This window comes from Epinephelus fuscoguttatus, linkage group LG4 (assembly GCF_011397635.1).
Source record: "Epinephelus fuscoguttatus linkage group LG4, E.fuscoguttatus.final_Chr_v1".
NCBI classification, from domain to species: Eukaryota; Metazoa; Chordata; class Actinopteri; order Perciformes; family Serranidae; genus Epinephelus; species Epinephelus fuscoguttatus.
Window position 1 is genome coordinate 37836228 of NC_064755.1, and position 22638 is coordinate 37858865.

Below are 22638 nucleotides of genomic sequence, written 5' to 3' on the forward strand. Positions count from 1 at the left end.
CTGGCGGAGAGGCAGCCGCTGGTCGCACGTGCACATTGCTCGCGCGCGTACATTCAACGCACCAGTGTAAATACAAACGAAGGGAGGTTTTTGCCGTTAATTTTAACTAAAATATTTCTCCTAGCTTCTTTATTAAAGTGTTACAGCCCGGATAATGTCCCATCATACATCACGAGCCGTGTTTCCACCTTCGTCCACCTGTAGGAGGCACTGAACACTCAGTTAAACCTTTCGCAAATCTCGTTGTTTGTCCCTCGGTGCTACCCGTAGTCATTGAGAAAACATGGCTTCACACACATGCAAGACGTTTCTGTCCCTAGGTCGAATAAATGCTTATGGTCTTGGACTTCAGAAATCAGTGAGCAGAGCCACATACGTGACGGATGTGTCTGTAAATTCTAATGCCAGAAATAAAGGTGAGTGTTTGTGTCGCTGCTAAAATAGTTTATGCTAATTCGAGCCGCAAGCGAAGACAACTGCTTGAAATGCAGCTACCAAGGCCAAGATAATGGGTCTCCTGTCCTTTTGACAGTGCTGTAGTTTAGCGCTTAGGGTGTCTAAACTTCTAAACTGAACGGAGAGAAGCTATTAACACGGATAAACCGATTTTTAACCGTACTAGCCTAATTTGTCCTGGGTGTGGAGAGTATCAGGGTCTTTGTGGGGGCTGGTGTCATATTGTATGGGATCATGGTGTCACTACCCTGATGCTGTTTTACCCTTTTCTATCATAATCTATCTGCAGTAGAATAAGACAAGAAAATAGATCATTGAAAATGAGATGGTGCATAAACCCACAAGGACAGATGTGTAGTCGAGAGAGTTGGTTCTCAACTAGGGGTCCGGGGACCTCCAGGGGTCCTCAAAGGAGTCCCAGAGGATCCCCAGAAAAATAGGGAATTGTTTATTTTCACTTCTTTTTTTTTTTTTTTTAATACTTTATTAATCACCAAGGGGAAATTCAATTTTTTACTCTGTTGTCAGTTACACACAGGTCCGAACACACACATGCACAAACTGGACCTATACATGCATTAAGTGGAGAGATGTCAGAGTGGGCTGCCCATGACAGGCGCTGCGAGCGGTTGGCGGTTCGGTGCCTTGCTCAGGAGGTGAACTGGCACCTCTCCAGCTACCAGTCCACACTCCATATTTTTGGCCCGGACAGGGACTTGAAGAGGCGACCCTCCGGTTCCCAACCCAAGTCCCTACGGACTGAGCTACTGCCGCCCCAAATTTTCACAGTAGATGTGAGCTCCATGTGAATAAGAGTCACAAGAGTGAGTGTTCTGATCAGGTCTCACTTCCTCCACAGTTATGGCTGCAAATTTTATCCAGATTTTACAGAGCACTCCTGTTGAAATTTTACCTGCACCCTGTGATTTTATTGTGGAAAATGTTAACAGTAAATTGAAGTCAACACTTGACTCAGTGGCTCCACGTTTAACCAAAACCACAAAAACAAACACTGCACTCCTGTGGAGAAATGATAACATCAAAAAGTTGAAAAGAAAGTGCAGGAGTGCAGAGAGGAGGTGTAGAAAAACCAAACTGACAGTTTATTATGAAATATTACGCGATCAGCTCAAGTCCTACAATAAAACAGTCAAACAGGCAAGAATATCCCACTTTTCAAAACTCATTTCCGATCATAAAACCCAAATTCCTTTTCTCCACCTTTGATCTTTTAACCAACACCAATTTTAATAAACCATCCAAGATGTCAACAGATGCCCTCTGCGAGGACTTTGCAGACCACTTCAGAAGTAAAGTGGTTGATATCAGGTCCAGTCTCTCAGAGTTATCTCAACAGAATATAATTTTTAACACACCTGGATCATTGCTTTTACCTGAGGAAACACTGGAGAGTTTTGCCCTGGTTGATGCGAGGACACTTGGTCGAGTTTTCTCCCAGGTAAACTCAACAACCTGCCTTTTAGATCCGATTCCCACATCACTTTTACAAACATTTTATGGATTCTCTGAGAAACAGATTTTAAATATAGTAAATTACTCTCTTCAGACAGGTGTCTTCCCTGCTGCCTTCAAAACGGTGGTGGTGAAGCCCCTTCTGAAGAAGAGTAATTTAGATCCCAACATTTTTAATAATTACCGACATTTAAGTAAGATTTTAGAAAAACTGGTTTTTAACCAAGTAAATGATTTTTTAAATAGAAACAGTATTTTAGAGAAATATCAATCTATACATTATTGATTCCAAAAATTGTACTTGAGAGATGGGTTTTGTGTGGTGGGTGGTTAAAGTTCTATCTGCAGATAACATTGTTAGCAGCATGAAATGAAATGCTGTTATATAGATTTAACATATAAGAATTACAGAAGTTTATGCATGTGTGTTTCAGGCTTTCCTGATCGACTCACTAGAGGACTCAGAAAACCCAGGAGACCTGTAAGTGTGCAGCTTTTATGTCTGTTTTATGAGGCTGAATATAACAAGATGCTCATATTTCAGATGAGATGATATCTCCAGTACCAAACCTGATGACATTTCTTTTTGAATAGAGAAGTAATGATGATTTTGATACACATTTTGAAAGCTGCTTGCAATAAACAGTTTTGGATTTTCTCAGTTTGCTTCTGAAAAAGCTTTTTGTGTTTTGTGTCAGACAGGGGAGCCCAGGACAGAAAAGATGGCGGTGGACCAGGACTGGACTGCAGTTTATCCAGCAGCGGCCTCCTTCAGACCGAGCGCCGTCCCCCTGCCTGTGAGGATGGGCTACCCTGTGAAGGGAGGCATTCCTCCAGAGAAGAACGGCAACTTGGAGCTGATCAAGGTCAGACCTTGTTACTGGCATGGAGCCACAGCATGAGAATACAGTTTAACTCAACGGGGTGCTTCCAGTTTTATCTCCTCAGACATCAATAGTGGATAGTCAAAAAAATGAAAAGCATTAATTTTTTATATGGATCAAAAGATTGTAATCCTCTACAGATAAAATGTGAGCACATACAGTTGACTGGGCTGTATCTGTGTGCATCCAGTCTGTATATCTCAGCTCCCAGTGTTCGTTATGATGAGATGAGTTAATTGTAGCAGGCTGGAGCTCTGGCAGTACTGATGGAGCACTTTTCGCTCTGCCTCTGTGCCCGGATTACTGAGCTGCTGTGTCCAGACACCAGCTGCTCCATCTGGACTCGAGCCACTTGCAGATCCACTACTTTCACCCCGCCACAGCTGGAACTCTGCCGCTCAGCCTAACGATATTGATTTCATTATCTCGCTCTGCCACGAGGGGCTAAACTGCTGTTGTGTGTCTCTTGATGCTTGGAGATTTTTTTTTTTTTTTTTACTTTTTTTCATCATAACTCATAGATACTGGGCTGTGTGGTAGGGAAAAATTCAGTGATTATGTATTGGGACTTTCTGGGATGTAGATATTAAAGGAGCAGTGTGTAAGATTTAGGGGGATTTAGTGGCCTAAAGTCAGCGATGATTCCAGATTGCAACCAGCGGAAACATCTCCTGGTTAGTGCTCATTGTTCAGGAGGTTTAAACCAGGAGCTGTATTACCCACAGAGGTCTCTTCCTCTCCAAACAAACAGACGAGTTGTTTTAAAACAGTAAAAACACTGAAAAGCAGTTTCACGTTAAAGAATCTGTGTTTTTCTGACGCTGCTCATCACGAAGGGGCTGCTAACTATGGTGGCCAACACAAAAATGCAAATGGCCCAATCTAGAGCCAGTGTTTGGTTTGTGTGTGAGGTGGATCATAGAGCGTCACCGTTCTTCTTGGTAGTTGTAGTCTTTTTGGTGACATTGAGACAGCGCCTGGATACAGGCAACAGATGTGTTTAAAAAATGAAGCAACAACACAGATGTTTCATATACAAGAGACGTATATAACGCGGACAAAGTGTCTCTTGCTCCTTGCCTTCCTCGGCCTCTCTGTTGATGCTCTGTGCATAAATAAGATTAAAGAGGCAACAGATAGGATTCGGGGTTTTTTAGCTTGGTGCCACCTAGCATCAGTGGTTTCGCGTTGCACTGTCGCAACGACCAAATTGACCATGGGGATCAGAGATAATCAATAAAATGTAGGCTGTAAAGCCACCAGTATACCTCTATGTATATGTAGAATGAGAAGGTGTGTGGACACTCTACTAAATAAATGAGTAAAGAGACCGAGCAACAATTATCAGATTCATCTGAAGAAAAAACAAATAGTAATGCAGATAATGATAGCAGAATGCACAGTACCAGTACAAACAACTCACAGTAAATGATACCAATATGTACAGTATCAGTACAAACAACAGTAGACACAGTGGAATTATACCAATATGCACATGTAAACAGTCCCCATTCTAGAATAAATGCTACCGTATGGAAACGATGCGGCCGGTTGGAGCTCAAATTGAATGGGAAACAAAGTTCAGTGGTCACTTAGCTGGGCGTAACTTAGCTGGGCGATGTCTGTCGATAGCTGCCTCCGTGAGAAGAGAACAGAAGGAAGGGAGGGGGGCATCACTGTCCGAGGGCTGCCGTAGAATGGCAACCAGGATGTCAGCCGACCAACACTCGCTACCCGCTCCCTGGTTGGAAGCAGGGTAGGAATGAACTAGCAGCCAGTACAGTACAGTCCTCTCTGGTCTAGCTAACATTTAGCCGTGTTACTTACTGATCCATTAGAAAGAAAGCTAGCTGGACATGGGTTTTGAAGCCTCTTTGGTCACGGAGCTCCCTCCACCTCTTGAACACCTGACTGAGCTCTGAACTCTTGTTTTTCCTCTTCTTTTATCACTCTCCCTTTTGCTCTTCTTTGCCTCCTCACACAGAGGAGCTCCTTCCTCTGTCCTTCCTCATAAGGACCAGCTCCAGTCCCTGATTGGCTGACTGACCAGTTTTGCAATACATGATGCGTTTCCTGCCGTAAAGCAGATTTTTTCCGCGAAATCTGGGCACCGGTGGCAGAAGCTTATTGCAAAGTGACTAAGTAACCTATGTAAACGCTGATAGTCTGATTTTACTGCGGCCACTACCCTGTGCAACCCACATTATTTTCATAATGATATATTTAGAAAAAGATGCTATCTGTTGCCTCTTTAACAGCCTAAATAAATAAAAGATTTAAATCATTTTCCAGCGCTAGATTCATTTGAAACGCCATGGAAAACGACCTCTTAACTCCCCCCACAAACATTTTTGATTCTTTCAAACTACACTGAATTCAGGCCTACTTGATACTTTTATACTCATGTTATAGTTTTGTGTCCTGCAAACCTTTAAACCTCTGCAGCTCCAGTGCTGTGTGTAAAAATGTCAATGTACAGCCCTGGTATCTATTTTATATAATTTTTCATTGACACGTTGTGCAGCTGTTTATTTTCAAACAGGAGAATAAAATCCCTGTCTTTGCATTTTATTATGATCACAGGCTGTTTTTATAATAGTGCTTGTGGCATCTCAAATGTGGCTTTGACTTGCAGCTGAAAACATGTCGCCCATTTTATAGAAAATATTGATATATATCATGCAGCAGCAGTCAGCCTGTAAATTCCGAGATATGAAGTCTTTGTCCGTATGGCCTAGCCCTGCTTGGAAACATGTTGGTTCAACACGGCGATCTCTGTGGATTAAGACTCATTCTAAATTAACAAAAACACGGTTCTTATTTTCAGGTGATTGTAGAGTAAAGAAAATGTACTTATTATATTCCACTTCTGCCAATATTTCCCCCTAAATTCTACACACTGAACCTTTAAGACTGCAGGACATCTTTGTTACACAGTTGTAATAATAGTCTCATAATCTCTTTCAGATACCCAATTTTCTGCATTTGACACCGGCAGCCATCAAGAAACACTGTGAAGCTCTGAAACGTAATTTCTTTGTTTAATTGTAAAGCTATATTTTTGTGGAGCAGCAACACATTATCAACTTTAATACAAATATAAAAGCCTATTCAGTGTATGCAAAACTGTCTTTCTCCGTTTTCAGCATTCTGCACAGAGTGGCCCTCCGCCTTGGACACTGACGCCAAATGTGACGAGCACTTCCCCATCAAAGTAGAAAGCACAGACTACGTGTCTGCCGGCCCGTCCATCAGAAACCCTTCAGCTCGGGTTGTTAATCTCAGAGTGAGTCTCCCGGCTGTTCTGATGTTTTACACTTCATAGTTTTTATAAAAAAAGGTTTTGACACTTTTACCTGATGACCTTTACTTTAACCGTTTCATTGATGTATAGAAAGTCATGTGGAGAAACCTGACATGTAAAATGAGATTAGAGATTTGCAGGGATGCGTAATCACCAGTTGACATCATGTCCCTGTGACTTATCCAGAGAGACGTTCATTGTCCAGTGACCTCAAACCTAAGAAATGATGCCATCAAGTCTACAGAGAGATTACAGCCCCGTATAGTTATTTTACATTTAGGCATCAGTTCCGTTGTTTTGTGTACGTTTAAGTTCTTCAAAAACGTATTTTATTTTTGTTTTGTTTTGTGTTTTTTCCATCTTCATACTTTACAGAAAACAGTAACAAAACATTGCAGCAGTGACATATTTATTGGGACATTTTGATATTCCTCTTAATCCCCCTGACCACTAATCCAGCCATGTGCAATCCTCCCCACAGACCAGAATCATACATGTAAACATATAAAAACACATGACGACCTGTCCACGAAAAAGATTTACATTGAAATACAATATAAAACCGACAAGTTAAACTTTAATATAGAACAGCAGAACAGATTCAGCTAATTGAAATTCAGACATTTTCCACATGGGTCATAACCAAAAACAAATCATTTGCATAATGTACCTAATATTTTCAAGTTTTAACAATCACATTACTTCTGTTTGAAGGTGTTGGCCTCATTGTTTTGCAGTTACAGGGTGTCTACAGGTCCCTAAAAAGTCCTGAAATGTCTTAGGTTTCCTTAATACAAGGCCTTAAAAAGTCTTAAATTGTCTTAAATTCAGATTCAATGGGTCTTAAAGGGATAGTGCGGCCAAAAATGAAAATTCAGCCATTATCTTTTTTTTTTTAAAGATATTTTTATGGGCATTTTTTGCCTTTAATCGACAGGACAGTGAAGTGTGAAAGGGGGAGAGAGAGAGGGAGAGACATGCAGCAAAGGGCCACAGGCCGGAGTCGAACCCAGGCCGCTGCAGCAACAGCACTGCACATGGGGCGCCCGCTCCACCACCAAGCCACCAACGCCCCATTCAGCCATTATCTACTCAGCCATATGCCGAGGGAGGCTCTGGTGAAGTTTTAGAGTCCTCACAACACTTGCGGAGATCCAAGGGGAGAGGAGGTAGCAACACAACTCCACCTAATGCAGGCTGACGGCGCCCCAGATTCAAACGTCCAAAAACACATAATTGAAAGCACAAAATATCTCCATACTGCTCGTCCGTAGTGATCCAAGTGTCCTGAAGCCCCGACATAAAAAGTTGTTTGGAAAAACGTCATTTGAACTCTGTTTTTAGCCTCACTGTAGCCTGCAGCTCTAACTGCCTCTGTGTACACTGCGTTCACATGTGTGCGCTTGTACGAGACCGTGAGACATCGGCACCGCGTTCATTTGTGTTCACGCGCTCTCGCTGGTGTGCGTGCGGTGCATAGAGAGGCAGTTAGAGCTGCAGGCTACAGTGAACTAAAGCAGAGTTCAAATTGGCGTTTCAAACAACTTTTATGTCGGGCTCAGGTAGACGGCAGTATGGAAGATATTTAATGAATTCAATTATGTGTTTTTGGCGTTTGAATCTGGCGCTATCCTTCCGATTAAATGAGTCATTTTTCCTTACTGTCCATTTTTAACTGGCATCGGTGTGTTTACTTGGAAAGAGCACTTACACATGTGTCATACAGACAGAGATAGGTAGATATGTAGGTAGGTAAAATGTGCATTTCCATTGCAGGTTCAGTCTTAAATATCATATAAGGTGGTATTAAAAAGGTCTTAAAGAGTCTTAAATTTACCTTGGTTGTATCTGTAGACACCCTGAGTTAACAAGTTAATATTAAAAGGCAGAACACAAGGTTTTTTTGTGGATGAAAAGTCCCTCATCCAGTTTCACTATGCCAAATAAAGCTGTTTTTATCAGTTCTGTTTTATTCTTTGCTGCTTATATCCACATGTGAACAATGAAGCTGTCCAGCTCAGCAAAACCAAAAGAAAGTTTGCTCCATTGCATGAGGCTACAAAATAATATGTCGTATACGCTCCAAAACATGTCGCATGAAATCCTGCCTTACATCACTTTAAACTGCCTTTGACAAATTTGTAATTTCCCCAGGCGGAAATGTGTCATTTTTACCATTAATCACCAGCCATCTGCTCCACTGACACTTTGCCTTAGATTATATCAGCACGGTGGGAATTATTCAGACATTAATCCAGGTGGATTAGGCCGAAAAATAGATTAGAGGGCAAATCTCACACAGTTTCAGTCGAAACAATTCATTCAATCGTTGAATGACGAACTTCTGTAGCAGGGTTGCCTTCAGTTGTTTCAATGAAGGAAGAAAATCCTGAAACAAAATCTGTGGCAGGGTTTGATCCAGACCAATCACACGGTTCCACAGTCAAACTTAACCACAGGGACTGTGCACCAGGTTTTGTTCACTAAATACATGTTCACATGTACTTTGCATTACCTCTGCATGCATTTTTGTTGTATTTTACAAATGATATAAGTCAGACGAGCTATAAAAAACAATGTAATCAAGGAATAATCTCTGTTTTCCATGTATCCATTGTGCAGGGAGCTTAGAGGTTATTCTAAGCGTGAGCATAAATGATCTGATTTCATTTGTGAAAAGGTATTTGAATCAATACAGTCAAAGGTCTGTATAGGTTAAAACATTGTTCTCAGTTTGTGGTTTTATTTTATCTAACGAGAGGAGATTCATGCAGGAGTGTAGCACGTGATGAAATCACATCTGCCCTGGTCTTATTGTCAAAGTAATTCTCTCAACATTGCAAAGCTTTCAGTGGAAAAACTACTACGGTTTCTCTTGTGGTGATCTGATTGTGTCATTGCCCTCGCAGGTAAAGCTGTCCGCTCTGAATCTGGACGACCATGCTCGCAAGAAAATGCTCAAACTTGTCGGGGAGAGATACTGCAAAGACACCGACATCCTCACCATCACAACTGATAGGTGAACACACCTTTCTAGAGGGTTCAGTATACGTGATATTAAAGTGAGGAAATTAAACAAATGCCCTTATTTTATTTTTTTTATATCTTGTCCTCCCTCCATCAGCTGCCCATTGAGACAGCAGAATTATGACTACGCCATGTACCTGCTGACTGTCCTTTACCACGAGTCATGGGTGAGTTGATTCTTTTTCCTGTTCTTTTTTCTCTTATCTGCTGTGTCCAAGGAAACGAATTCAGTATTGACTGAAGACGACATTGAGCAGGCAGACACATCAGCCTCAGTAACTACAAAGAGGAAAATACTGCCCAGAACAAAATCAGCTTGTTTCAACCATGCCATTCAAAGATCTGTCCTCAGCCCGTACCTTACTCCTAAAAAACTCTTCCAGGTCTTAGCTGAGACACTTTTGCCCTCCCCCTGTCCGCTCTTGTCACAGGTCCCCTGAGACTGTGGTCTCTTTCTCAGTCTCTCTTTTTGTTTACTGACCTTATCTTTTCTTTGAACAAGTATCCATTCATTTAACCTCTCTAACTCTGCCAGGACGCCGACGTCCTCGCTTCCCCCCTCCTCTGTTAAATGGTATCTCCCAGGCGCACTACGTCATCAAACCATGTGATGTTTGGTATTGCCGGATTCAGGAAGCTCTCGACTTTTCAAAAATAACATTGTTTTTCTTTTATTTATTATGTATTTCGCACCAGAGCAGCCTAAACACACAAAATCCAAAATCACGATGAGTGGTGACAAGTCATGTCATGCCGTTTTTTGACGGGAAAAGTTAAAGGATTACTTGTGATCTTATGTGGAGCTGTTAGCAGGCACATAGCTGTTTTATAAAAGTAAGAGTCTCACTCCTACCACTATTTTTGGCTGAGCTATACCATCTAGAAAGTGGGATCATAACTTTCACGTTTCATATGGCTTTATTTGGTGATATTTTATGGTGTTTCTGTGTCATAAACAACATCAGCTATCATAATCACACCTGATTTCAATAAGGTACAATGTTTGAAGCTGGCTGAGTGTTGTTTGATCACTGATAGTACTGTTTTGAAGCCGAGTGACCGACTTGTCATTTGGAGCTCTGCCTGGATTTTTTCATGGAAAAAACACTGTAGAATGGTCATACTTTGAGCAGTCTTCTTCAAATTTGACGCAAATGTTCATTGATAGTGTGCCTACAGTCCCATAGTGTCATTTACCTGCTCAGATGAAGCCACAGTTATTCATCCTGAAACACATTTTTTATTTTTTTAGGCAAAATCTTCAATTTTTTACTGATTTCAGAGGCCCATTACTCTGTCTCTGTATCACCTAGAGTGTTTCTGACACTTTCACAAGAAACTTCAGAGAGTTTTCTTTCTGGCAAGACCTCATGCATGCATGTAGTCTGAGAGGTTCAGAAGCTACAGTCATTTTAATTTGGGTATGTGTTTTTAGCCGTTTATGCTCCAAAATGGGGGTGGAGTACAAGATTAAAGGCTGGTTGCTCTCTGGCATCACTTGTACCTACTGTCATCTGTCACTTCAGTGTGTTTACCCTTTTGAGAACTGATCTGATTCACTTGCAGTGTACATGGGTTTCACAGTGCCTGCATTAACTGCAGGACACTCGCTTGATGTATTTCTGTGGTATATCCAACCTCCTTCAAATACCCAGGACCAAGTGCCACACCTGGGGTGACAGGAAGCCCATTCACTACTATACCACATAAAAAAATGCCCCCACATAGTCAGCTTTCAAATAGGCCCTCAAAACCCACCTCTTCAGAACTACTAACCCTGGCTATACCCCCCAGTTTCCCCAGTTGACTCTACTCAATTTTAGTCTTTTATTTTATCGACTTTAATAAAGAATAAAGAAGTCTTTTGTAAATCCTACTTTATGTAAAGCATCGTTGTGGACTCCAAAAAGTGCTATGTAAGTGTAAGGTATTTACATTATTATTGTTGTTATGATTAATCAGCATAAAGCTACTGTTAGAAAAGTTACTACAGATGTAAAATTAAATTTTAATAGCACTTTTCACAGACATTATACAACATACTTAAACTAAACATGTAAGTTTTATGAAGAAGTCAAAACCATACATTTATAACAGTGGTATAATTAGCAAGGAGACTAGTTTTGTGCCCACAGGTTCTAGTATTTTTAGATTTATATTTATTAATGTATTTATTACCAGTTGCACATTTTTAAGCTTATAGACTCTGTTTTTATTTTTTAATAAAACATTTTTGTCCCTTATTTTTTGTGTGTATCTGTTAATTTGGGTGCAAACAATTACTCTTGCAGGGGTGATCAAAATTTGGATTGAATTTAATGGTTTAAGCCTTAAATTTATCGGTTGGTGTTGAGCTGAAGTGCCACTGGAAAGGCATTAAACATGCACAATGGTGTGCAATAAGATTAAGTAAGTGTTTAGATATTTATTTCTACATTTGCGTCTTTGGTGACGCATATCTACCTATGGCTAGCGACATGGCTCAGTAGCTTTTACCAGGGGAATTCTTGTCCATCTTGCTCTGCGATCTGAGCAACTGAGCCCATTAGGGAGGTATCAGACTTGAATGGGCAGAGGGATGGCAAACAGCAGCATTGTCCAGTTGACATTTCTCCACAGATTGGGGGGAAACAGGCTCGCCTATCAGGTGTTGACCCTGATACTCTTAATTCACATTAAGCCAGTCATGCCACATCAGAGAAGTCTGCCACCGGGTCATTAGCCCAGGCACTGTTCGCATGAATTTGCAGCCAGCCACATGAAAAGAAAATGACTCCCCTTATTGTGCAACCTTCGCGTTCAGGAGCTTTTCCCGTCATGGCTTAGTCACATTTAAAAAAAAAAATCTCTCCGCTGGGAAAGGTGTCCGAGCCAGGAAGCAGAACACTGTCTTCTGCCCTTTTGGACACACAATGGAAGGCACAGTGCTTGTCCAGCAGGCTTGTGGAAGCTGTGAGAGTGGCGTAGCGTTCAGGTTGTAACGCTAGCCCACAAAGAGGCCGATTGTTAACAGCCGCTGAGGTGATTTTATCTCCCCACTCAGAGACACGGACCTTGCCTGTTAATTCCAGTTTGTGCTAATCCAGGCCAGCGCTGGGGCTGACTGCTCAAGGCTCACCTCTAGAGGCAGTATATCCATTTGTGCCTTCATGCGCAGCACCTGTCGTTTCCCCTAACAGAAAGTCTAAATGTTATTTGGCAGGTGCATGAAGTTGATAAGAAAAACAGGTGGCCATTTTGTCTTCTGGCAAGTTATTGTGACCAAATCACTCAGTGATGGACACCAGGACCAACACGGTGTCACTATCAACACTTAAAATGAATTCTGCATATTGTATAAACCTACACAAACATCTGGAAGAAGGTTAACATTTGCCAGTAACACATAACATGTGAGGATAATCTGCAGATCCTTCGTTGTTGCAGCGAGTCAAACTGCAGACAGTGTTCTGATCTAAAGCTAATACTACTGTTTGGTAGGCGTTTGTTATTTCAAAGGAAGCCACTGATCTATTCCCAACTATCTGGTGCTCCTCCGCACTTGGGCCTGGCCTTGTTTCAGACGGGATGTTATGCGGATCAGATATGTATAGCGGTAATGATGGTCATTAACCTCAAACACCTGGAGAACAGCAGAGCCGAGTCTCCGTCGCTGCCCTGCTTTAAGCCGCCACACAATGGGCTGTATTGTTCTCAGGGGGAATGTGATGACAGCTAGACAGGCAGCGGATGGAGCGCTACATATGGAGAAATACTATCTCTGTGAGAGGAGCATCAAAGAAAGGGTGAGGGGGGACCAAGGACCCCCATATTTTGCATCTGTAGGGCAACAAACATTGACCAACAGCCGACCGTTGGCTTGGTGTGTCCGTACCCTTAAAGTTAACAACTGTGTTCTGTTTTTCTCATTCTCCAGAAAACAGAGGCCTGGGAGGCTGACAAGACTGTTGCAGACATGGAGGAGTACAGCTGGGAGGACAGCCCATCCCAAAAGAACATCTTGAATATGCTAGTACGCATGAAAGTGGCTGGGGAAGGAGAGGGCGAGGAGGTGCGAGAGCAGCTGCTGGGAAGACAAGAGGTTCAGGAGTATAAGGACTGTGTCACGAGGTTGAAGAATGAAGGAGAGAGTGAGAGCACCATGCTGCAGTACAAAGAAGCTGTCAAGAAAGTACTCAACTTGTAATGCAACTTAATGTACAAATGTATTTACATGAAGACGACGACCAAGAGCAGCAGGGACCTCTAACAGGGTCCATAAAAGCATCTTTAAATACTTGTGGCCTCATTTTGGACTCCATCTACGTTCCAGTAACACAAAAGATTTCTGTAGATTACTGTTCAATATACATGAGGATATTACAGCCTCAAGGGTCTCAACTAATGTATTTATTTTCCAAAACATAAAGAGGTGTATGATGCAGTCTTTAATACAAAAATAAAAGTGTGCTGTTAAATGTTCTGTCTTTGAAGTTGTGTGAAGTTCGTGTGCATGACGGTGAAAGCTTTTATATAATGAAAGCCCCATTCAGTCAGCTTCAGCTCCCATCCCACTATCGTCACTGTCAGGTCGAGGAGTGGCGCCCCCAGTGAAAGGATGCTTTCAGCAGCAAGTCGATGAAACGTACCTCACCCTTCTTACGGAGTTTTGGTCTGTGGTCCGTGCACTTTTAGGTCAGAGGAAACCCAATGCACTGAGGAGACGTGCTGGACTGATGGAGGGTTAAACACTGAAGGCCACAGGGCAAAAACCCCAGTCCATCTTTTTCTCTTGGAAGCACCCATCAAGTCCCACTTAAGACCTGCGTAGACAGCTGGCCAAAGTCCTTGAGGTTTGGCATCTACGTAAATTTAAACTCATTGCATGTCAAAATGTAGGTCAGCCACATGGACATCATATCGTCTTTCTTGGGGGGAAATCGCTGCGGTAAAATGCATTTGGCCGAGTTCAGCTCTTCTTTTGAAAGTCACTGCATCACAAGTGAAATCATGGCAACTACATATTCAGTAATCTCAAAGCCACAAAATACCTTTGCCTGTTCATTTAAAGGGACAGTTCACCCCCAAATCAAAAATACATATTCTTCCTCTCACCTGTAGTGCTATTTGTCAGTCTAGATTTTTTTGGTGTGAGTTACCAAGTGTGGGAGATATTGGCCGTACAGATTTCTGCCTTCTTTCAAATATGATGGAACTAGATGGCACTCAAGCTTGTTTCGGCGAATGTTGGGCCGTTTTCAGGCCAGCTGCGAGCGTTTAGACACACAGAGCCGGATTGGAGCCCAGTTTTCCACCTCGTAGGGCAGACATATTAGCAGAACCTTTTTGGCTGTTGATGATGTTGTACATGCGACCCACTGGCGGTGGACTAACAGGAAACAGCTGATAGCAGGAATGAGCAACTAGTAGGAAGAGGGAAAGGCAAACCTGAAAGACACTGTAAAGATGAGCAACTAGGGAGACAAGGAATTGCACACCCTCCTTGCCCTCGCGAACGAAGAGGCCATTAACCGGCAAATGACGGTGAAGGACAGGCCAACTTGAGAGAATCACTGAAGGACTGACCAGCCGCGGCTTCCCTCGGAGTACGTCACTGTTTACGTCACAGCCACAGCTACACGTTTTGTTACTTGCTCACGCCCCCCATTGCCCCAAAAAAGGCACATTGTGTATGAACAAAAGTAGGCAGGCGGCATTTTGCTGCACTCCCCGATTTTGTTTTTATACTGCCAATGCTGAACCAAGACTGATTTGGTGCAAATTTGTACAATTCCTTTGTAAAAAGGGCTCATATCACCGTGCAGAAGGAAGCATGCATCGACTGCTAGCTAACGTTACAGCTCAACCAAGGGGAACACCATTAATATTTACATCTCGCGCTTACACGAGCACAAGCCTCTGGTCCATGAGTAGATGCACGCTTCCTTCTGTGCTGTGATACGCTCGGTGGGTGTAGATCAATAAAAAGAAAAAAGTTGCTAAATGAAACTGCTCACAACAAGATCTGTGGATTATCTTGTGTAATCGGGTCATGATTTCTAGAAAGAGACATTAATGTTGAGTTTTTTAAAAGTAATTTCGTGGTCATGGAGAGCCGTCTACTTCCATTACATTCAAGAGAAGGTAGACATCTCTATGGCCGATATCTCCCACACCAAAACAATCAAGACTGGTAAACTGTACTACAGGTAAAAGGAAAAATGTGTGTTTATGTTTTCAGGTGAACTGTCCCTTTAAACTCATTGTATATCAACATTTTGGTCAGCTAAATAGACATCATGTTGTCTTTCTTCAGATAAATTGCAGTGCCCAAATGCATGAGCCTAATTTGGCTCTTCTGTTGAGTCATTGCTTCACAAGTGAAACCAAAATCATGGTAACTACATGTTTGGTGATCTTATCTAAGCCACAAAATACCTTTGCTTGTTCACTTTCAATGTACAGAATTGTAACCTCAATGCAGCAGTTGACAGTAACCATATTTTCATCTCTATTTCCTCAAAGTAAAGCCATAGCTGTGTCCTTGCTATTAAAATAATTCAGTATTATTTTACAAAAATATAACTAGAAATGTATGTCAGATGTCTGTCTTCATCCTGGATTCCCTCATTATAAACTTTGCTGTAAACAAAAAAGAAAAGTCAGTTCCAGCCTCTTTTTTTCTTGACCCTACTTTCAGGTGTTTTCTCTGACCAGCACATATTTAATCAGACGCATGGAGCCTCTTTTCCCTCTCCACGATGTTCTGTATCGTCCCATCCTCTTCCTCTGACCCCTCCAGCTCACCACCAGCAGAATAGAGCAACAGCAGCTCAGCAGCACTGTGATACAAATGGCCACTGCTACCAGCAAAGTGTGAGCAGCTACGTGCCACCCAGGTCCCAAACTCCCGAGGGTGTCTTCCCCGCTGACACCCTGGCCTGCCTCACTGCCTGCAGTGTGGTTCCTCCCCAGGCTGCCCTTGGTGTCATTGGGATATTGCTGGCTGCTCTGTATGATGCCTATAAAGGCTGTTGAAGTTGGAGGGCTGGTGGCGTGATGATGGGTGGGAGACGTGGGGGGCTGTGCAGTTGTGGTAGAGAAGACAGGAGTCATCTGGGGATCGTAAGCACTGAGGGTGGATGAAGGAGGCATAGTAAAGCTGGGTGCAAAAGAAATAGTGGAGGTGGTCAGGGCTGTTTCTGCTTCACTCCCTGAAGCTTGTGGAGTCTCTGGAGTGGAGGATAAGTTATCTGTAGCAGTGGGAACTGTTGAAGGCTGACTGGTGCTCTGCAGCATAGTGGTACTGGTGTCAGTAGTGGTTGTGGTGGTGGTGAGGGGTTTAACTGTGGGTGCTGAAGTCAGAGGCAGAGCAGCAGGTGGAGGTGGATGAATGAACTGGCGTTTGTCTGAGGGCAGCGGCTCTGAGGCGTTGCCTCTGCTGTAGTAGTGGGGCAACACACGTACGTTGGAGGTGAAGTATTTTCCAAACACCAACAGGTCAGGATCCACACCTGGGAGACAAAGACATGGCTGTCACAACTCATCTATAGGCTTTTTGTTGTGTTTTACACTTTTTGCTGACAAACAACATAATTGATTAAGAATGTGTCTTATAGGTGCATCGGTGGCTTGGTTGTGGAGCTGGCGCCCCATGTGTAGGGCTGTTGCTGTAGCGGCCCAGGTTCGACTCCAGTTTGTGGCCCTTTGCTGCATGTCACTCCCCCTCTCTCTCCCCCCTTCACACTTGTCTGTCCTATCAAATAAATGCTAAAAATGCCCCAAAAATATCTTTAAAAAGGTGTCTTATATTGTGTGTGTAATATATATATATATATATATATATATATATATATATATATATATATATATATATATATATATATATATATATATATATATATATATATATATATATATACACACATACACAGTACAGGCCAAAAGTTTGGACACACCTTCTCATTCAATGCGTTTTCTTTATTTTCATGACTATTTACATTGTAGATTCTCACTGAAGGCATCAAAACTATGAATGAACACATGTGGAGTTATGTACTTAACAAAAAAAGGTGAAATAACTGAAAACATGTTTTATATTCTAGTTTCTTCAAAATAGCCACCCTTTGCTCTGATTACTGCTTTGCACACTCTTGGCATTCTCTCCATGAGCTTCAAGAGGTAGTCACCTGAAATGGTTTCCACTTCACAGGTGTGCCTTATCAGGGTTAATTAGTGGAATTTCTTGCTTTATCAATGGGGTTGGGACCATCAGTTGTGTTGTGCAGAAGTCAGGTTAATACACAGCCGACAGCCCTATTGGACAACTGTTAAAATTCATATTATGGCAAGAACCAATCAGCTAACTAAAGAAAAACCAGTGGCCATCATTACTTTAAGAAATGAAGGTCAGTCAGTCCGGAAAATTGCAAAAACTTTAAATGTGTCCCCAAGTGGAGTCGCAAAAACCATCAAGCGCTACAACGAAACTGGCACACATGAGGACCGACCCAGGAAAGGAAGACCAAGAGTCACCTCTGCTTCTGAGGATAAGTTCATCCGAGTCACCAGCCTCAGAAATCGCAAGTTAACAGCAGCTCAGATCAGAGACCAAATGAATGCCGCACAGAGTTCTAGCAGCAGACCCATCTCTAGAACAACTGTTAAGAGGAGACTGCGAATCAGGCCTTCATGGTCAAATAGCTGCTAGGAAACCACTGCTAAGGAGAGGCAACAAGCAGAAGAGATTTGTTTGGGCCAAGAAACACAAGGAATGGACATTAGACCAGTGGAAATCTGTGCTTTGGTCTGATGAGTCCAAATTTGAGATCTTTGGTTCCAACCGCCGTGTCTTTGTGAGGCGCAGAAAAGGTGAACGGATGGATTCCACATGCCTGGTTCCCACTGTGAAGCATGGAGGAGGAGGTGTGATGGTGGGGGGGTGTTTTGCTGGTGACACTGTTGGGGATTTATTCAAAATTGAAGGCACACTGAACCAGCATGGCTACCACAGCATCCTGCAGCGACATGCCATCCCATCCGGTTTGCGTTTAGTTGGGCGATCATTTATTTTTCAACAGGACAATGACCCCAAACACACCTCCAGGCTGTGTAAGGGCTATTTGACCAAGAAGGAGAGTGATGGAGTGCTGCGGCAGATGACCTGGCCTCCACAGTCACCGGACCTGAACCCAATCGAGATGGTTTGGGGTGAGCTGGACCGCAGAGTGAAGGCAAAGGGGCCAACAAGTGCTAAACACCTCTGGGAACTCCTTCAAGACTGTTGGAAAACCATTTCAGGTGACTACCTCTTGAAGCTCATGGAGAGAATGCCAAGAGTGTGCAAAGCAGTAATCAGAGCAAAGGGTGGCTATTTTGAAGAAACTAGAATATAAAACATGTTTTCAGTTATTTCACCTTTTTTTGTTAAGTACATAACTCCACATGTGTTCATTCATAGTTTTGATGCCTTCAGTGAGAATCTACAATGTAAATAGTCATGAAAATAAAGAAAACGCATTGAATGAGAAGGTGTGTCCAAACTTTTGGCCTGTACTGTATATATATATATATATATATATATATATATATATATATGTTTAAAAAAAATCTGTCCATTGATGAATTTAAGGGCATCATAAAGAATGTGCTGATACAGACATGTGCTTGTTTTCCTTGAGAAGCCACTGTGTTTGAATAGTTGTTTTACTGTGGATTTTTGTACTATATGTTGTATTTGTTGCATGTTAAATGTGTTTTTTATTGGCTGCTACCTCAGCCAGGTCTCTCTTGTGAAAGAGATTTTCAATCTCAGTTCCTGGTTAAATAAAGGTTAAATGAAATAAAATAAAAGAATTAAATTACTTTATTAAAATACATTTTACAATCAGGCTTCAGGAAAAAACATAGTACCATCACAGCTGCAATGAAGGTGATAAATGACATTTATGTTGCACTTGACAAGAAACAACATTGTGCATCTCTTCTCATTGATTTGTCAAAAGCATTTGACACAGTTGACCATGATATTTTAACATTTAGACTCTTGCAATCAGGACTCCCGGAGCAAGCAGTTACTTGGTTCACCAACGATCTCAGTAATGGGACTCAGTGCATTAAATATGATGGCCTGTGTTCTGATATTGTTACTGTCCACAAGGGGGTGCCGCAGGGTTCTGTATTTGGTCCCCTCTTACTGATTATTTATATCAATGATTTGGGTATAAATGTGACAAATGCTAATTTGTATTTCTGTATTGTGTTGATGACACAGTTCTTTACTGCTGTGGATCAGCTCTTGTTCAGGCCACTGAATCCCTGCAGAAAGCCTTTGTTGCTGTCCAGCACGCATTACTTCAGCTGAAACTTGTTCTCAATGCAGACAAGACTAAGCTTATGCTATTCTCAAATTCTAGGAAGAGGCCACAAATTATCCCCCCAGTGACCAGTCTCGAGGGAAATGAAACAGAGGTGGTTCATGAGTGTAAATACCTGGGTCTTTTGATTGATGTCTCCCTCACTTTCAAGCCGCATATAGAGAAACTAGTGAAGAAGCTGAGGATAAAACTGGGTTTTTACTTTTGAAATAAGCTATGTTTTTCTTTTAATGCAAAAAAGCGACTAATTGCTGCTACCTTTTTACCAGTGTTGGATTATGGAGATCTTTTATATATGAATGCGTCTGCTAAATGTCTTCATATGGTTGACACTGTCTATCACACTTCTCTGAGGTTCATTACTAATTGTAAACCATTGACACACCACTGTGAGTTATACTCTTGGGTTGGATGGGCTGCTCTGGCCACCTGAAGGCTCAGTCATTGGCATACTTTTATACATAAGGCATTACTTGGTCTACTGCCTTCCTACATTCGTTCCTTAAATGCGCAGACAAGTGCTGGTCCTTACTCCTTTCGTTCGCAAGACTACTTGTCGCTTTCTGTTCCATATGCCCGTACTGAATTGGGTAAAAAGGCTTTTGTCTACTCTGCACCTTCAGCATGGAATTTGTCGCAAAATGACTGGACACTAACAGGGTTAATTTCTTTGAGCGCCTTTAAATCCAAACAAAGAATACTTGAGGCCGACTCCACTACATGTACTTGTTTTTCATAATCTGCTTGTAAATTCAATACTTTTTTCTTTTATTTGTTTGTGTTTTATCTGTGTAATTTGCAACTGTGTTTCGTACTTGCTGCTGCCTATCTTGGCCAGGTCTCCTTGAAAAAGAGGTTGTTAATCTCAATGTTAATCTCTTCCTGGTTAAATAAAGGTTAATAAATAAATAATACATTTTACCATTATTATTAGTAGTAGGTCTCACTGATACAAATAATACTTGTAAAAGTGCACTAGTTTTGGTATTATTCATTATTTTGTAATAATTATTTTATCTATCTTTTTTGTATTTTTGTCTTTTTTTTAATCTTGGCTCATTTTTATTTTAATAATTAATCACTCACTTTTTAAATTATTTTTCTCTTTTCTTTTGCTTCTGACTCTTGTGCTGCTGTAACATGTGGGATCAATCAATCAGTCAATCAATCGACCATTGTTTATTCAGGACTGAGCATTAAGGTCTTTCACAGCAATGCCCTGAGTTCACATTCAATGGGGTAGCAGGACACAAATATATAATAGTGATCACAATAAAGTCCATAAGAACTAATAAGTAGCAGCAATGTCTATCAAGTATTATAAACAGCAATGAAAAAAACAATCAGTAAAAATATTAAAAAGTTAAATAATAATAAGAGTCTGTTAAAGACGCATTCAACTAACCAAAGCACAAACACTGTAAAACACCACTTAATATGATCTATCAACACATACCTGTCTAAATTAAAAACTCTTGTAACTTGTTGCATTTATTTAGTGCGAAAAAACTAAAAGCTTATTTACCAAGTTCAGTAGTGATCTGAGGGGTCTCGAGGGGTTAATTTATCTTAGTAGAAAAATGTACTTAATATATCAGAAGTAAAAGTAGCTGTCCCTATGAATGCTGGTTTATTATTACTGATGCTTGTGTGTAACCAGGATTATCACATTGTAGCTCATCAAGGTGGTGATAATTTTAACTGCTAGAATTACAGTAACAACTGTTTTATGAGAGGATCACATGTTTTTTATGCATAAGTTTGAATTTGCACAGTAACTGGTGCTTTCAGATAAATGTAGTGGAGAAATATGTTCAATATTTCTCATAAAAGAAGTAAAAAGTGGCAGAAAATAGGAATACTTGAGCAAAAACAGTACAAAAAAATGTACCTTAAGTACTCGAGTAAATGTGTAACTTACTTTTAATAACTCATAGGTGTGGTTGCAGTGGTGCATCATGTCTCTTGAGAACATTTACATTTTTCTGACAATGTACTAGGCCCTGGTTGTGGTCTATATGCATACAGGCAGACTAAAATAGCCAAAGAGGAACGTTCAGTATTAAACCATGTACTTTACTTACCCTTTGTGACATTGTACAGAACAACGTTTCCTCTGTGGCTGAGAATGCAGCTCTCCAGTGTTGGGCAGTGCAGGTGGAAACAGTTGGCGTTTTCTTGAGTGGTATCGTAGTGAAATATGGCCAGATTACAGGAAACTGGGAGAGAAGTCACAGTGAATACCACACAGTTGAATATTTATGACTGATTAATTAAAGAAGCAGGACTCACAGTTCCTCGTGAGGCAACAGGTGCGGCTGCATTTCAGCGCCGTCTCCTCCTGGTAATACTTGAGAAGCTGAGCTCCTCTCCGCTGAGACTCCTCGATATCGATGAAAATCCCGGGAAAGCGTCGGATCCAGCAGTTCTTATAATACGAGGTCGGTGAGCACCTCGACTCAGTGTGGCACACCAGACTCAAAACCGTCAGCAAACCCCATGTGACATTCATCGCGCGTGATGGAAATCAGACCATGTTAAATTACAATCTGGGCAAAGCATCGACATATCTGTGGGGCTGATTGCTTGGAGGTGACAGGCATGAAGTGGAGCAAGTGGTCTGGTTTTACTGGTGCCAGTCTCTCTTCAGGTGTGTCACAGCTACGCACCTGGAGGAGGAGGAGACCGGTGTTGCGCGTAAAGCTCAGCCACGGCAACAGATCAGGCTGTCTCTCTGACAGAAAGGCACCAACTACTGTAGGATGTTTAATAATTAGTCAAATTTTATGTCTATAACAAACAGCACAACAAATCTGCCTCATATCATACAAATGTAGGACTATCATAGGATTATACATGGGTGGGACACAAAACGGTAACACCTTTAGTAGGCTATAATAAAGTCAAATATCTCTCAGAATATAATCTCCTTCTGAAGTTGATCATATCACACAATCGTCCTCAGCAGGTGGAAGTGACCTGTCATGAAAACTTTCCATTTTTATTTTATTCTGAGCACTTAAAAGGATAGTGCACCCTAAAATGCAAATTCAGCCATTATCTACTCACCCATATGCCGATGGAGGCTCAGGTGAAGTTTTAGAGTCCTCACATCACTTGCGGAGATCCCAGGGGAGAG

At 41.7% G+C, this 22638-nt stretch overlaps 2 protein-coding genes across 2 annotated transcripts; one reads left to right on the top strand and one right to left on the bottom strand.

Annotated features, from left to right (window-relative positions):
- The first annotated feature begins 249 nt into the window (after positions 1-249).
- On the top strand, positions 250-13605 carry mrps35 (mitochondrial ribosomal protein S35). Its single transcript, XM_049574360.1, has 8 exons — positions 250-416; positions 2364-2410; positions 2628-2795; positions 5781-5841; positions 5960-6099; positions 9027-9136; positions 9242-9311; positions 13061-13605. The coding sequence occupies exons 1-8, from the start codon at positions 284-286 to the stop codon at positions 13328-13330; spliced, it is 999 nt and encodes a 332-aa protein (XP_049430317.1). The 5' UTR covers positions 250-283; the 3' UTR covers positions 13331-13605.
- An 872-nt stretch (positions 13606-14477) lies between these two features.
- On the bottom strand, positions 14478-22011 carry LOC125887496 (MANSC domain-containing protein 4-like). The gene is made up of 3 exons (XM_049574359.1): positions 21792-22011; positions 21584-21718; positions 14478-16637 (listed from the first exon to the last, which is right to left on the bottom strand). Exons 1-3 carry the CDS (start codon positions 22009-22011, stop codon positions 15820-15822), a joined length of 1173 nt encoding a protein of 390 aa, XP_049430316.1. The 3' UTR covers positions 14478-15819.
- Between the last annotated feature and the right edge of the window lie 627 nt (positions 22012-22638).

Bases quoted from the DNA above. Each gene is read 5' to 3' on its own strand.
- mrps35 (XM_049574360.1), top strand. From the start codon at position 284: ATGGCTTCACACACATGCAAGACGTTTCTGTCCCTAGGTCGAATAAAT. The intron at 417-2,363 runs GTGAGTGTTTGT...TGTGTGTTTCAG, and splicing joins TTCTAATGCCAGAAATAAAG to GCTTTCCTGATCGACTCACT. The intron at 5,842-5,959 runs GTAATTTCTTTG...CTCCGTTTTCAG, and splicing joins ACACTGTGAAGCTCTGAAAC to CATTCTGCACAGAGTGGCCC.
- LOC125887496 (XM_049574359.1), bottom strand. From the start codon at position 22,011: ATGAATGTCACATGGGGTTTGCTGACGGTTTTGAGTCTGGTGTGCCAC. The intron at 21,719-21,791 runs GTGAGTCCTGCT...CTTCTCTCCCAG, and splicing joins CTGTTGCCTCACGAGGAACT to TTTCCTGTAATCTGGCCATA. The intron at 16,638-21,583 runs GTAAGTAAAGTA...TTTGTCTCCCAG, and splicing joins TCTGTACAATGTCACAAAGG to GTGTGGATCCTGACCTGTTG.